The sequence below is a fragment of the Ischnura elegans genome, chromosome 8 (genome assembly GCF_921293095.1).
Source record: "Ischnura elegans chromosome 8, ioIscEleg1.1, whole genome shotgun sequence".
Taxonomy (NCBI): domain Eukaryota; kingdom Metazoa; phylum Arthropoda; class Insecta; order Odonata; family Coenagrionidae; genus Ischnura; species Ischnura elegans.
In genome coordinates this window covers 112,776,883-112,793,138 of record NC_060253.1, presented here as the reverse complement: position 1 = coordinate 112,793,138, position 16,256 = coordinate 112,776,883, and the positions used below count along the sequence as shown (strand labels likewise).

General features: G+C 37.9%; 1 protein-coding gene across 8 annotated transcripts in view; it reads right to left on the bottom strand.

The window, feature by feature from the left end:
• The window catches only part of LOC124164372 (basement membrane-specific heparan sulfate proteoglycan core protein-like), a 1,400,348-nt gene that overhangs the window by 298,785 nt on the left and 1,085,307 nt on the right, over positions 1-16,256 (bottom strand). For 4 of the 8 annotated variants that reach the window (XM_046541669.1, XM_046541671.1, XM_046541673.1 and 1 more), the window contains exons 8-9: positions 7,474-7,587; positions 2,390-2,500 (exon numbers count right to left, since the gene is read on the bottom strand). In XM_046541669.1, the coding sequence (XP_046397625.1) occupies positions 2,390-2,500; positions 7,474-7,587 (225 nt within the window). The remainder of the gene's footprint in view (positions 1-2,389; positions 2,501-7,473; positions 7,588-16,256) is intronic. The other 4 variants (XM_046541670.1, XM_046541672.1, XM_046541674.1 and 1 more) reach the window with 1 other exon arrangement.

Below are 16,256 nucleotides of genomic sequence, written 5' to 3'. Positions count from 1 at the left end.
GGAGCAACGGCAGAATTTTATACAAATGCTTTGAGTTTAGAGTTCTGATTTTTTTGCGGCTATTGTAGTCACCACATCACATCCCCATGAATCTATCCAGCATAATTATGAGCATTTATTTTGTTTTCATTACTCCCACATAGTAAAATACCTCGTCCACCATATTAAAATTCTGTTGAGCAAAGCCAGGAAAAAAGTACACGATTGGTAGATTTTTAAAATGCTTATGATTTTAAAAATAATTATAGTTCTTGAATGATAGAAATCCATTCAGGAGCAAATCACAGATAACAACTACAAAGGGAACAGTCAAAAAGTAATTTCCCACTGCTGAAGAGAAAAAAATACATTCAGCCCTCATATTGTGATATTGATCTCTTCCCGAGGCCCGATTGTAAATTGAATCCCAAGCTATGCAAGTTGAATCTGCATTATTACAGGATGTAGAAACAGTGTACAGAGCATCAGTCCATGTGAATGTGGCCATAAATAAATGCCATTTTGTTAAAAAATCAATAACATATTGTCCAGCTAAAAACAAAATAGGCAAAATTTGAAATTTTAGAAAGTGAGAGCAAAATCATTTACAGTCATATGTTGAATACATCATAAGTTGAACGCAGTTTAGTCTATCATAATAAAATGTTAAGGAACTTAGGACTTGGAGGAAGGACCTAAGAGTCTTGAAATCATTTCAACGGCTATAAATTGTATGATTTTCAACCATTATGAGTCTTGTTTACATTTTTTTTCTATTTTTCATAATTTTCTCTGAACATTTAAAGCAGCAAGCCACTAAAATTTCTTTCAATATAATTCATAATTAAATATATCATGGTTTTAAACTAGGTAGAATGACTTCCATGAATTTCCAAAATTATGAGCAAATGATAAGCTAATGACTAGCACTCAAGACCTGATTAAAAACGCACATAAACTAGTACAAGTCTATGTCTGTCTGAATGCATGAACAATTTTGGTGGACCAGAATGGAACATGCATGAAATCATGAGCCATATAAGAACAGGTTTAATTTTCTGCAATTGAAATTCGCACATACATATTGGGTGATGCTTTTATGAGTTCATTCACGCACTCATACATTTTGACACTAACTCGTATGGGTCATTGTACCGTGTACCCAGGCTTAACCTTTTCCCTACTATACACGTATACATACGTGTGGACGTTTCCTAAACCGGGAGAAGACGGCCGTATATTTACGTGTGAGATTTTTCTAGCCAGGAGAACGAAAGCCGTATATATACGTTTTCTAGCTCTCCCCCTTTCAGGACGGTCGCGGGTTTACGACGTCTTTGTTTCAGGACCCAACCCTGTGGGGTTTAGGATTTACCCTCGGAATCCGGGAGCAGGTACCCGGACCCTCGTCCTCTGTAACCCCTCTTAGCAGAAAGGGACAGCGGTCATTCAATCGTTTATCCAGTCAGGTTTCGAAATATATATTCATTCATTTCTCAAGAAAAATAAACTAACAATGGAATTGTCTTTTGGGCAGCGTTTCCAATTTTTAAACGAAATTCTACGATAAATTTTAACTTATATCTCGAGTAATGTATAAACATGAACATGGAAATTGTTGCTGCATTAAATGCGTTAATAATGGCTTTAGAACTTCGCTTAAAATTTGACAATGCTCAGATAAAAATGAGGAATTCAATTCAACGTCTGCAATTTACGTGAAAGCAACAATTATCCATTTGCTAAATACATATAAGCAATACATAAGTTGGCCGCAAACCAATGCTGCATGTATGGCCGTAAACCCGGAAAGGAGGGAGCACAACTACTCTCAGAGTCCGAGATAATGCAAAGTCCCTGCGTGGAGGGGTCGAAAAAGGTTCAGCGAGACCCTTCTTAACGAATGCCCTCCAAAAATGCTCCGCACCACGAGAAAGAAGAGTCTCTTGGGGCTCAGTACAGCAGTCATGCTAAGACGAAAACTCCGCCGTCTCGAAAGGGTTAAAGATGACATGAAGTAGTATCATTCATAGGAGTACAATATTTGTAAGATGTGCACGAAAATGAATTTGATAGAATCATATACACATATTTACAAATGGAATGGCATCCCAGAGATATTAAATAGATTACAGTTGCCAGCAAAAAACTTATTTGCACTACAATCGTAGACACAGGTAAGTGTTTACGAGCAGGTTGATTTTTAAAATTTAATTAGAAGAATTAAAAAATTAAAGGTCACAGACATTTGCTTCAAGAAAATAAATCAGTACTGAAGTTTGCCATGGTCCATAAATTTTGGGATTCAAAACTTGATGAAAAAACAGATTCAAAACTTGATGAAAAAACAATTTCCAAAATGGCATTTCCATCGGGGAAAGTGTGAATTCAAGCAAACGTTCATTCTCACCTTCACATCCTTTCTCATCACTGGCATCAGGACAGTCGTGGTGACCATCGCATTTCTTTGTGCTGTCAACACATGTCCCATCCATACAATTAAACTCATCGTCATCACAAGCTGTGGCATTCATTTTGTGATTATCATACAGATTGCAAGAATTAAGGATTCCCAATACAAGACGCCATCAATCGAAATTATATGGAAAGAAGATATGCCAATGCAAGAAAGCAGAAGATTGAGAAATTTTGCAGGAAAATTAGTAAATACATGTCAAGTTAACAACAAAAAGATAATAATATATGATAATAAAAAAAAATGTCATACGATAAAAATTCATAGTTTATGCGGAAAAGGAACAAAAGGAGGATTGCATTAAATAATGATATAAAATAGATATGACATAGACAATTGAGAAGGGTATACATCAAGAAAAAATAATATTGAACCATTTTCAATCCAATAAAAATAAGAAGACAATATTTTAGAGGAAGTTTGATTGTAGCAAATAGTAAAGCAGATAGTTACAAATGATAATTCCACAAATACCATAAGAAAATAAAGGATCATAAAGTATATATTATTTTAAGAAATGAAAGGAAGCCACATATGATAAAAGAGAGGGAGTTTAAAAAAATAATACGAATGGCATAGATTCACGTGTTCCCAATTTACACAATGTAAGTGCGTGAGGCAAATATATCATGAACGATTACCAATTTATTTACACCATACATGTAACAATCGAATATTTTCCACATTGGCATAACACGGGAGACGCAGTTGGCCGTGCATTTTGCAGCAGGTCATCAGCACATTGGTTGGCCCAGGCATGGAGGAAGCCAGTTTGGAAGTTCGGCAGATGCAAAGTGACGATGCAGCAGAGTGGTACGTTTCATGTGTTGGGAGGGAATTTGGGATGTGGAAGGAGAGAAGCACTCATTAAAGCACACAGAGACAAAAAAGCACAAAACAATCACTAATTGATAAGCACACAGCACAGAAGAAATCACGGAAATATGTATGCGGAGGTTTATCAAGCCTGTCACATGAACAGCAGTGAAATTCACATTCGAATCACCATGGCACAAATATTCCTCAGGCCTGGGAGTAAAACCACAGTCATTTGGCCTTCCTGGTCACCGCACAGTGGAGCTGCAGTGTCATTCCTTTTGCTTGGCTCGTTATCATTATGAAACATACAAATTGAGTCACATTGTTTACTGCAAATGCATCATACTGAATCAAATGGTTCATAGCCTTCATGTGGTTCATGAAGAAGCGAAAAATCCACAGAGAAAAAATCATTCGCCTTGACCGGGATTCGAACCCGGATCCCTCGATTTCCGGCCGAGTGCTTTAGCCAGTTAAGCTACCGAGGCGTCATTCTTCCCTGTGGAAATTTGTGGACTTGTCCGGTATAGTCCACAAATTTCCACAGGGAAGAATGACGCCTCGGTAGCTTAACTGGCTAAAGCACTCGGCCGGAAATCGAGGGATCCGGGTTCGAATCCCGGTCAAGGCGAATGATTTTTTTCTCTGTGGATTTTTCGCACAATTGTGCATTGCGGGTGACTCCCGTAAAAGTTATCACCGTGGCTAGTCCCGGTATACTTAAATTCGTCATGAAGAAGCGTCGCTCGATGGGAAATCAAATCACGTGGGAAAGAAGTTGGCCCATTGTAACATCCCAAATTAAGGAATCTGAGCCAAACACAGTGATAGTTACAAAGTAATAATGAATATATAACTGACAACTGGATAATTTCTAGGATCCCATGACATAATGAAGAGTCAAAAATAATATTTCAGGCAAATTTTGGCATAAGTAATTGAGGTGAAAATTTAAAAAAAATGGCAATACTAACTATTCAAAGCTTTTCTCTCTGAAATGCACTTTTAAAATTTCAACTCACAAATCTGCATTTTCTGAAATTCTGGTGATTCACTACCAACGTAGTCTGCTATATGAAATCCAATCTTTGATGGATTTATAGATCGAAATACTATTTTCGATGTTAGTATTTGGTTTGCAGTCATGCATAGTTCATTTTGTCTTTTTGTTTATTTGGTTTGCGTGGCTCATTGCGTTCTATTTGAACAATAAGAAAGAGCAATTTATTGACATGAACCAAATCACATGACTCAAATCATTGCAATGAATCCCACCTTTTCTGCTCCGACCACTATGCTATCCAGATTAATTGATACTAAGGGAATTTAACAGAGGCTAGATGTTAGACCCTTTTGGTCCATTCAGGATGGTAATGCAAAGGAGCTTCCACGAACCCACTGACCAAGGTGAACACCGGGTAAACACTGTGCTTCGTGGTAAATTTCAAGCCTGTCAAGCGAAAGGTTGCGGAATTCACATTAATCACAAAGAAGAACCCTGTGAACCTCGGTAAGATTCCCAACTGTATTCAGGAGTATGGATAACATAGTGGTCTGACACACTGTCCTAGGAAGCCAAGGTTTGATTCCCAGTGCAGAGAAATTATTAACCATGGCAATTAATGTGGCAGGCCAGATGTTGACATTGAGCCTTCTTTGTTTCCCAACCATCAAAAGTAAAAGTGATTCTGGAATTGGGAATTTTGAGTCAACTGATGTCATATGGCTTCAGCATGTCATCAGTTTCCACTGTATGTCATTGAAGTAGGCTAATACAGAATAAAGTAAGAAATATACGCTGAGACCAAATGGAGGGGCAGACTCTAGCCACCAAAGGCTCTCTACCCCGCCACTCCATTTTGCCACCGTCACTGCTTCTAACTTCAATTTAAAAGCAGTCACAAGTAAACTGACTTTCAATTACCATCGGCCTTATCCAATTGACCCTAGCTGATGAATAGAGAGAGCATTTCACTTTCACTGATGGCAGGCTGATGTCCATTGATGATTGTCCATCAGACTCAAAAATTTTCAAGCAAGTCATTTGTTAGGCCGATGCTGGGCACAATGCTCAGTGGTTAAGCATCACCTGCATCTTTTCGTTGTATTGAGAAAGAACTGCACGCAATGAAAAACAGTGGAGTCCACAGCAGTGAATTATTTGTTGTAGAAAAAGTAAATAATTAAGAGATCACCATCTTCAAGCTTTGACAGAACGTCTTAATTTTCAATAAAATAAGCGAGCAGATTAGGAAATGTGCATTCACGCATCAAAGCAAGAGCTCCTAAAATAAGACTAACATGCAACTCTGGATTCTTATTATACGTTTATTATGGATATGTTACTGCATAAAGATGCATTAGTTACAAACATTTCACTAAAATTCTTGTTTGTTCCAATCAAAACAAAAGGCCACTGGTTGGTATAACCAAGAAGCTTCAGCACGCTATGTACTAATCCTATTGAAAATCAAAATTATCTATACAAGTTAAAATAAACTTCCACTCACTTCATACAACCTGAATACGGTTATACACACCTTTATGTACGCTAAAAGTGAACATTGTTATTGGTGTAAGTCAAGGAATTATTAGGCTCAATAGTGATTGCTCAACAAAAAAATAATCAAGCAAAGCAAAGTGTATAAGATTAAAAAACCAATCAGAATATGTATGGAAAGTTAACGCTGGGCAGGAACATAATTAAAAATGTTTAGCTTTGTCGGAGGGAGAAAATGCAATTGCCCACGCATGCTAAAACTATAGGGGTGATATAAATTTTAAGTACTGATATTTACCTACCTATTTCGCAGATCTAACTCCAAGCTAACTTAAAAATTAACCTCACAAAATGAGCATAAATGGCACAATGAGTGAAATTAAAAATTGGCAAGCAATAGCTGTTAATAAGGCCCTACTTTTATCTCCGGTATGATTCACATTCCAATGATTGGAGAGAAATGATGACATGATTAAATTAAGGCATGATGTCTTCAAACGTCAACAACTACCAGACACACATTTACCTTTATTCATTTGATGTTCTACCTCACCGTACGCGAAGATGTGACTGAGATAGACATATTTTAATGATAAAAAGGCAAAGAATGACCAAAAAAACGGGGAAAATAAAGTCTCTGAGCTGTGTGAGGGCATAATTTCGATACTTCGAAAAATTGTATCACTCCTTACCTTATTGTCTTCCTAATTATCCTCAACCATAATTCCCCGACTTCATCCAATTTCCCGTCACATGTCTTTGTTTACAACGTTTACAACGATCACAGCGCCGCCGGAGTGGAACCATTTGAAAATATCTAGTTCACCAAGGGTACAGTAGGTGTCACATACGTTAATTCCCGCGCCGCGTAGTCGCGTCGCCCGCCGATTTCAGTTTAGCTTTCAGGGCGCTAATACGTTGAATCCGTGATTGAATAGTATTTCGGATCCGAGAAGTGGAGTAACGGTAACATATACGTAACTCCTTACAAGCGAATAATACAAGTGGACACTATTTGGAAATCCATGGTTGAAATTAGAAAAACAGATTACGAAAAAAATCTATATGGGCACGTAAGTCATTTGGACATTTCTCATTAGTCAAAGTCTATTTTTTTATTCCAAGTAACTCCTAATGTTTCCAGTTTATCTTGAGCTATTTACGCGGCCAGAAAATTGTCAAAGTTCTGCCATTCGATAAATTTCCGAAGAGAAATAAAATCTTCACTTCTACGCAATATACCCAGCAGAGCGCGCTATGTAATACATCATTACTAAAATAAGATTGCTTGATGTGGCTTGAATTAAAAATGAAGAAAATGCATAACTGATCGAAAAGAGATACAATCGAATCAGGTGAAAACATAAATCGGATAAGAAAAGCATCGATTGCCAATTGATTGCCTGGCGAATGGCGTTTTAGGGTGAGGAAAGATTCTATAACCCACAACGACTTCTCAATAATTTACGCGTAAAATCAGGTAACCTGAGCATACCAAAGCAAGCTTACTTCCGTCCCCAAAGCCAATACGTGCTAAAAACTAATATTATTCAACTATAGATCTGAGTTTGTTATTATAAAGCCGCCGTTATTTACAAAGCCATTATTGCGTGAAATGACAGAAAAACGACCACTGCGATAGGTGCCAAAGGATAGAGTGCCTGATAGGGATCGACCAGTGGATATAAACTGTACTCACGGCAGCGGTCTTCGTCTTCGCCATCTGGACAATCTCTGGTTCCGTCACATCTCAGGTTTTCTTCGATACACCTTCCGTCTCTGCACTGGAATTCATCCTCATGACACACTGGTCCTGAAAATGAAGCAAATGCATTTTTTCAGTACACTACAGCTGTGTTTTTCATGAACGTAAAGTTCAAAATGAACGACTGGTTGGATAGAACCGAATAAATAGAATCAATCATCTGGTGAAATCGTTTGAACAAATCAAGATGAGTTAGTACGTTGCGCTGCTAGAGAATGGATAAATGTACGTAGCTGCTAACCGAATACGCCGAACATAAATCGTCCTTAAATAACGACTTATAATCAGCATATTCATATTGTGGCATCTTAAGACTACGCAAAAACCGTGAACAGGAAGTAGAGGTTTATCTTCGTTTGCTATCACTTACAATTAGAAGCGGGTAGGATGTTGAAAATGCCGGTTGGTTGCCACAAGAAGTCTAATTTCATCGCCGTTATCTGATTCAACATTTCTCCTCCTTTCAATGGTGAGACGAAAAAAAGGTTTTCTGAGATGGATGCATTTTTTTGTCAAAATGTAAATATCCACCAAGTTCTAATAATGAGAAGGCACTTTCAATCACAGACGCGGAAGCATTAAAATATTTTCACGAGTGTAGCGCTGTTAAAGAACTCTCAAGCTATATAAAAATATATATATCATGTATAGTACTGGTATTCCTTCATTAGCGCAATGCGAAAGGATGTTTAGCGCTGTGATCTCACTTTTGGAATGAGAACATTATTTAAGCTAAAAGACTTATTAAGTTAAATTTAAGAGATTGTTCTATAAGTAGAAATTCGTCTTTTTTACGGTACTTTTGAAAAATATAGATTTTAAAGGATAATTCATAAGTACCTATAATTTTAAGCAAATGAAAAAATATCTTTCTCGTAGATGTTACCTATCACTTCGACTTATATAAATTCCTTTTCAAAAGAGATAATTTCAAAATTTAACAAGTTCCTTTTTACCGCTACCTTAATCAGCTACTTCTCTTGGATAACTTTCCTTAAACTGGTTCCCTTGGCATAGTAGTTACGCTACCTCATCAACAGAAAATAAGTCGAATGCATAAAAAGCTTTGTAAAAAGAGCGTGGATATTGACTTATTTTTTCCACAGGATATGGCCAGTTTAAAATGGGAGAATCCTAACGCCAAGCGTAGCCAAACGCGTCTGTATAAAAAAATCTCAACGGAAATAAATTATTTCATAAAATGCATAAAGACGTGACAGGGTTAACTGGAAAATTTGGCTTTATTTCGGAAGGGTATCGTGGTCACCATTTATTTTTGATACTACCTACCGTGGAGGAGAATACCTACACTATAAATTACTCACTGCACGGTTAGCGCAGAAAAAGAGACTGCGACAGTTTGGGTTCGGTTATTTATCGTCACGGCGCCAACATCGAAAGCAAGATTTACGATTCACAATTGCATTAATTGGTTTCCGGTCACGAGGGAGCTGTCATTTATCAAGGGACACTCACCAAAATGGACAACGTGAGGAAACACAGTCACATATGCGCAGCAAACAATTTTTTTTTGCAAAAGACAAACCCATCCCACAAACTATTCATAATTAATCACGCATTTAAAGGCAACAGCCGAGAAGGAAGGTGGCCGGAAGGCTATAGTTCTTTCAATAATACATAATATGTTGTAATACATTCAATGATAACTTCCCGAAGTAGTGATTCAGTGAAGTAAGGTATGCCTATGACATCCTCAAAATGATATTCTGATTAAATTTGGGACAAAAGGGACGGAGAATCACGATTAGATAAATAATTTGACTACAGTATGATTAGAACTCGCCTCTCAATATGTTTCCGAACAGACATGATACCAGATAACAATGCATTTATTCATTACGTGGGGAAACTGTTCAGGAAATCCGTTGTAAATTTATTTTGAGATGTTTTCGGTAAGAGCTGAGAAAACTGCTCGGAGCTGCGTCATCTCCCATTTGTGTATTTAAACAGATCTACAGTCTCTGGCAGTCTCAGTCAGCAATTTCCTGGCTTCACTCGGGGTCGGGGCATTAATAGGCATTCCATTGCTTAAGAGTTCGGTGCGTTGACAACAGGGCGAAAATGAAAAAGTAATTGCGGGAGCAGGGAGAATTTCATCAAATCAGTTCAGCTTTGGACAGATTTCCGATAAAATGGTGGTTCGATAGGGAAAAGAAATTAGCTACGAATGGTAATGCAAACAAAGACAGGAAAAAGATGACCTGATAGTAGTAGTAGAATTGAGTGTTCGGGTGCGTCGACGGCTTCTCCACCACTACTCACTCATTTGATCCAAATTGTTTATTCAAAGGGCCGTACATGCGTAATTTATTTACATGAAAGTAGTGGTAACTTTTACATTTTGCTAAACAGACCAATTTCCTTGAGAAATAATATTACATTATTCAAATTAGTGGAGTGGTTTCCTAGATAGAAGGGATTCAAGGAAGGGAAGGGAATCCCCTATATCGAACCGTATCCGCTCGTCACGCTATTCGTCACACATTGTAAGGATATGTCGGATACTTATGGGGCACCTACACACATCACACTGAGGAGCTTGTGTGATGAGTGTAGGTAATCTGATCCCCTTGAAATAAAATTGGGACCAAAAATAGGAAGCAGGAAAAGATATCACAGTTGACCGCCTCCACTCATACAAGAAAAACAAGCGAACGGCGATTAAGCGAGCTCTGCAATTCAAATATTTACGACTTTTTCCAAAAGAGAAGACATTTTTGTAGAAAGAGCAAAAGTGTCTAGAAAATTATGTGAAGAATATTAAATGATATTTAACACAAAAAAATCAGGATAAATGGTAAAAAATAACTTACATTATCAAAGTATTCTACCGGTAAAGATAGGTTTGCATTTGAAAATGACTTCGACCGTCTCCACTCCAATGTTGGAGGTGGTCTTCAAATCACAGCACGGTTCTTCCGCTACAACCCATTCACCCACGACATTCATGACGTTAAGGTCAGCCATGATAGTTTGTCGGGCCTGCTTATGTGCCTCAGCAGCGGTGGCGTTCGCTTTTGGGGGGATGAAGGGGCACACTGTGCGGCACACTGGGCACTGCCCGGCACGGGAACCCCAGGCAATCCGGGAAAATTTTTGAAAAATGACATGCCTGGAAATATATTCTGCATCATTTTGGCACTTACAATCAAACTTGAAACTGATGCAGTTATTATACGTCAAGAATAAACAATAGTTCTAAATATTTTATCAAAGGCTTTGGGGGGGGGGGGGGGATCCAACCCATTCATCCCCACCTCCCCCATAGTTGCGCCACTGCTCAGCAGAGTACCTACACATAAATTTAGAATGCGGAAGGTCGCTGGGGGTGTTTATTACACCCCATACTTATACAAGAACTCAATGTAACAGAACCATCGCCTCTACAAGACATCACACCGTCAAATTACTTGAAAGGCCTACCAATCTATCGCGTGCGGGGTGTGCGAAAACGAAGAATGATATTTTTTTATTTTTATTAATTTATTACTCAAAATGGTTTTGAAATTAGTGCTAATTATAAGTTTTACTAAGTTCCTGTAATAGCATTCTAAGTGTCCGATATCTATTGCTCAATGTCTTTTCCGATAAATGTGACTGCTTGATTTGTTTAAATGATGCAATAGGAGCCTCACTCTCGAGATTACTTTGAAAATAAAAAAAAAACAAAATTAAAATTGTGGGGGTCAAGGTCAAGGACCCCTGCATTTCTTTATCGAAGAATTCCGAATATGGAATTGGAGCGAATAGTAATTTTTTATTAATTATTGACCAATCATACAATGGACATTGATTAGTCAATTATTACGATTCAGAATAAAGACACATAAGGGTCACGGTAATAGAACGTCTGAAGTTGCGATAATGATAATCAAAACAATGAGAGCACGACTGCCGATAAAAAAAGAAATCAATGCAGCGCAGTTTATGACGAGAAAAGGTGTTCGGTGGCCCGATGGACGGTCAGAGGAGGGAAAGAAGAGCACGCTCTGTCCTATAACCAACCGATATCAGAAAAATTTCAATCAATGGATTGATTGGCTTGTTGATTTCGCCTGGAATTTTAATTGAAACGAGGACAAAATATGTGATATAGGACAAAATATATGATAAAATAACCAGATGAAATACGAAAACCTTCTCTCCGTCAAATACTTATAAAATTTCCAATACCCGGAACTATAATATTTTTACTATTATTAAAAATATTGTTCCTGTTCATAAAATTATTGACCATTCGGTCGCTTGGCAATGTAAATTGGTTTTAGCCAAGTCAATACATGAAATTGCAATGGAAAGACACATGCGCAAGGTGAAGAAATATAATTTTTTCGAAACACAGTAAATTTATAAACAGGAAAAAGACCCTTAAAATTCGATCTCTTGTAACCTTCTCATCTAGGTCTTTAGTTTAAGCGGAAAGAATCAAAAATTACCGATGAGATTGCTCCAATCACCAATGCAGAAAAGAAAATTTCATAGTGTTTGGCAGCCGTTTCTGAGCGTCTGTTTTGTGCTTATCTCCTCCAGGGGCGCCGACTTATAAAAAATATTGGGGGGCCCATACCGCGGAAATTTTGTCACCTAGGGAAATTTTCTAAATTTTAGATCAAAAATAGTGAGTTTTTTTTTTTTAAGCCTTTTAGAGGGGTTTTATGATCAACATTAGAACCCCGAAAACTCGACTCTCTATAACTCGACACTTTGGGAAACTCTACAAGCCTAACACATTTTTTGGCTTTGAAAAAAGAAACAAAACATCAACAGCACGGTATTTTGGTAAAAAGCTAATTTCATTTACAGTTATAAATACGCTCATAGACTACTACAGAGCAGTGAATATATAGTTCTGAAAAAAAACTAAAATTATATTTAAATAAAATATCATAAAAAGAATAAAACATAAAATATTGCTGTTGCTCAGCAATAGCACTTTGATTAATAAGTGATGTAGGTAATTTAAGTTTACTTTGAAGAAGACTCTACGGCTCATTTAATTAAAACAATATTTCAACGTTAATCCTTTAATACAGTTGGCAACTTTTATAAAGTACGCCTAATACTTTCAGTCAACAAGTTGGTAAATAGCGGGTTTTAATTGGGTCTTACACACTAAAAAAACCGAAGTACTTGAAAATAAATAATACAGTGCTATAGTACGAAACAAGATATAATCATAATATATAAATACAGTACTGATCACTAACATTTTGAAACTAAAAATGTAACATTCTGTAAGTATATATCTGTTTCATAAAGATTTTTAATATTTCTATAAATACCATTATTAGTGCAAGAGTGTCTTTAGAAAGGTGCAAATGTCGACCGTCTGACCGGATTACTGTATATGAAGTCGTTGATGACTGGTCGGATATCCAATTCATCCAAAACATCACGGTGGGCATGGAGAACAGCCAAGTTGTTCAATCGCTTCTGTCCCATTGTTGATCGAAGATATGATTTCAGACGTCCACATCTACATAATATCCTGCGAGCCACCTCTAGGGTGTTTGGCAGGGGGTGATCAATCACCAGCATGCAGCATGCATTTCGACTCCCACATGCCCGCCACACCGTCCAAAAGACGTCCCGCATAATTACAAACTATACTACTATATGCTGTTAGAAATAGAATATCGAATAGAAATTCAGAAACATGCATGAAGTTTTACATAGGTTAATAGGCTACACTACAAGTCATGCAATCTATTTACGAGTTCTATTGCTGCCGTTATAATCTCTTATTGATCGTGGAAAAAATAACATTCGGAATCTGTCTGTTCTACAATCTATCTCTCTTATTTTATTTATATAGGGCGTCTAAGGGCGCTAAATGACCGTTCTGCTGTCGCTGTTGTTATTGGAACTACTTGGAGAAACTTAATGCACTTCACTACTTCGCATAACATTTCTCCAACTGCAGGCTCTTATGTAATGTACTTTCTTACATCACGCATGTTTTTAAGACCAGTTGTTTTTTATTAGCGATATGGGCTAACATATGCAAGTGTAAGCGCAATCTTTCAATGTCGAGGTCATTTTTGAAAAACTCAGTTGAGTTCACATTGTTTCCCCTATGTTCACTAAAAGCAAACACTCTTGTTCAACTGCAATAACCTGCGTGAGTCCAGTGGATGAAAACAGCTCAGTAGTGCAAGATTGCACCGTTTCACAAACTTCAATGTAGATAGCTTTGTAGTATTCCTTTGGGGTTTTGAATGTGTGCGGTGAGCTGGCTTTGTCGTTTTCATATTTCTTTGTCATAAGTCGATTCCGAGGAAGCGGAGGATCATTAACTTGTGAGGGTTTCTCTTTTAAACACTATTCCCAAAAGTGTTAAAAACTACCACGCCTTCCATTCAACCAAGCCCTCATATATTTTTCCGAGATCAGCAACACTTAGATGAGGGCATTGAATTTTTTCATTGACATCCTCTACTGGGTTCATTACATGGCAATAAAGACGTAAAAATAAATGAGTCTTAAATTGTAACATTGACTCAAGGTAGCCTGCACATTTGTAACCAGCCTCTGTTTTGTCCTCTGCACTAAATGTTTAAAAAAACACCAGAAGTTCTTCAAAGTTTTCCATTATTCTCAAAATACTGGAAGCTCGCATTGTCCATCGAGTCGGGCAAAGAGGTCGTAGACCAAGTTGATCGTTGGCGCTCTCACAGCGTATGCTTCTGAAAAGTCCCATCCTTTTGGTGGATTCCCTTACGGTGTTTATTATGTCCTTGGCAAAAGCCATAATATCCCTCTTACACGTAAGAGCGCGGAGACTGTCTACAACTGCCAAGTTTAAACTGTGAGCAGTGCAGTGCACATAACGTGCTTTTGGTTGTACATACAAAACTAACTTTTGTAGTCCTTTGAACCTACCTCTCATATTAAAGGCACCATCATAGCACTGTCCTCTCAAGTTATCCATTGACTCAAGACGAGCCAGAACGTCTTTTATTATAATAAATAGTCTGTGATTCAGTGTTGGGGATCTCGTATAAGCCAATAAAGTCTTCGTTGATGATTAAAGAATCATCGACAGTACGAATACAAAATGTACTTGTTCGTGAATCGAAGAATCACTTGCTTCGTCAACTATAATAGAATAATGTTCAGTCTTCTTGATTGAAGCCAATACCTTTCTCAACAGGGTCTTTCCTAGTAGATCGATGATCTCGTTTTGAATATCGTGGGATGTTCACTTGTACCCGAACGCCCTAACCAATATTTTAACTCAGGTACGTCATTCTTTCGGAGTTCCAACAATTGAAAACAATGTGAGTTTACATCTTCTTGCCCTCTGATTGCTAGTCCTTGTCGGCATAGAAATTGCACGGTAGTAAAAATTGTCTCAAGATCTAAACGGCTTTTCGTCATATCACTATCTAACTGTTCGTTCAGTTGGGAGACCACACTTCGGTTAGTGATAGAATTTAGTCTCAGAACACCTTTTTTATGCGTAAACGTATTTTCATGAAGACGGAATTTTTCCAAGGCCTTTTTCCAGTTAGATTAGCCTAGGGAAAGAAATGCATCTTCTTTTTTTGAAGAAAATTGTAATACATTTTTAGCATCTGCCTCTTTGCAGGTTTTGCAATTAACTTTTTAGGTAGATGCTTCATCTTCTAACCATGCATATTTGGTCAACCAAGACTTCTGAAATGATCTACCCTTGCCGGATTGTCCACGTATCGGCTGTGAACACTTCTCGCCTGAAGACAATGAAGCAATTGACGACTCAATGATTGCCGGAGGTTGACTTGCAGTACCATCAACTTCCAAGCGCGCCTTTTTGGTAACAAATTTATCCATTGCTAACTTAATTCACAATACACTAAGAGACTAAAGTAAACAAATAACATATAGTCACATGAAAGAGTCTCCTAAATACTTAAGTCGAAATGCTAAACACGTCTGCACTGAAAGGAAATATCCACACTGAATGACTGCGCCAGCATGGTGAACTCCATATTGCCGCGGCGTCGTAATGTCTTGAAGTGTCAACGCGCCGCGATGCGGAGGCGCGCAGTGCTTCAGGTGCTTCTGCTTTCTGATTAAGTCCTTTTGCAGTCGCCGCGGCCGCAGCGCTGGCCCACAGGCCTGCAAATTGGTCATTATTACCATTATTGGCCATTATTTCTGCTGATCTTGATCATTAAAAGTCATTATAATTCTAAAAAGTCTCTAAAATTCAATTCTATACCGTATTTACTTACAAGTAGGATGAGGATTTTTGTCGCTTTTAATCGGCGTTGTTATATGAGCGCAAGAGAAGGATTCGCGGCAGACGACTCCAAGCTGCGTATGCTTCGGAAGCGAACGTGTAGATGAGCCCGATGTGTCGGCAAATTCATCTGATACCCAGGCGCAAATCGACAATTTCTGACTAGCATCTTTGTTGCACCTTCCACAACAATGTAGTGAGGTGGATTGACCAATCCATCAACAAATGTCTCCTGGATATATCCTGTTTTGGTTGACCATGAAGGTAATGTAGCCAGGCAGTCAGGCGACAGATGAGTAGCATTATGGTAGGGGTGAGATTACTAAATGTACGAATGTAGCGAGCGAATACTTCACCTCCACAACTAAGTTTTATTGAAGAACAATACAACGTTACAATACGGACAAGATCTTACGTAATATTGTTCCAGTCCCTCGTTACGTAAGATCATGTAAGACAATCCTAACCC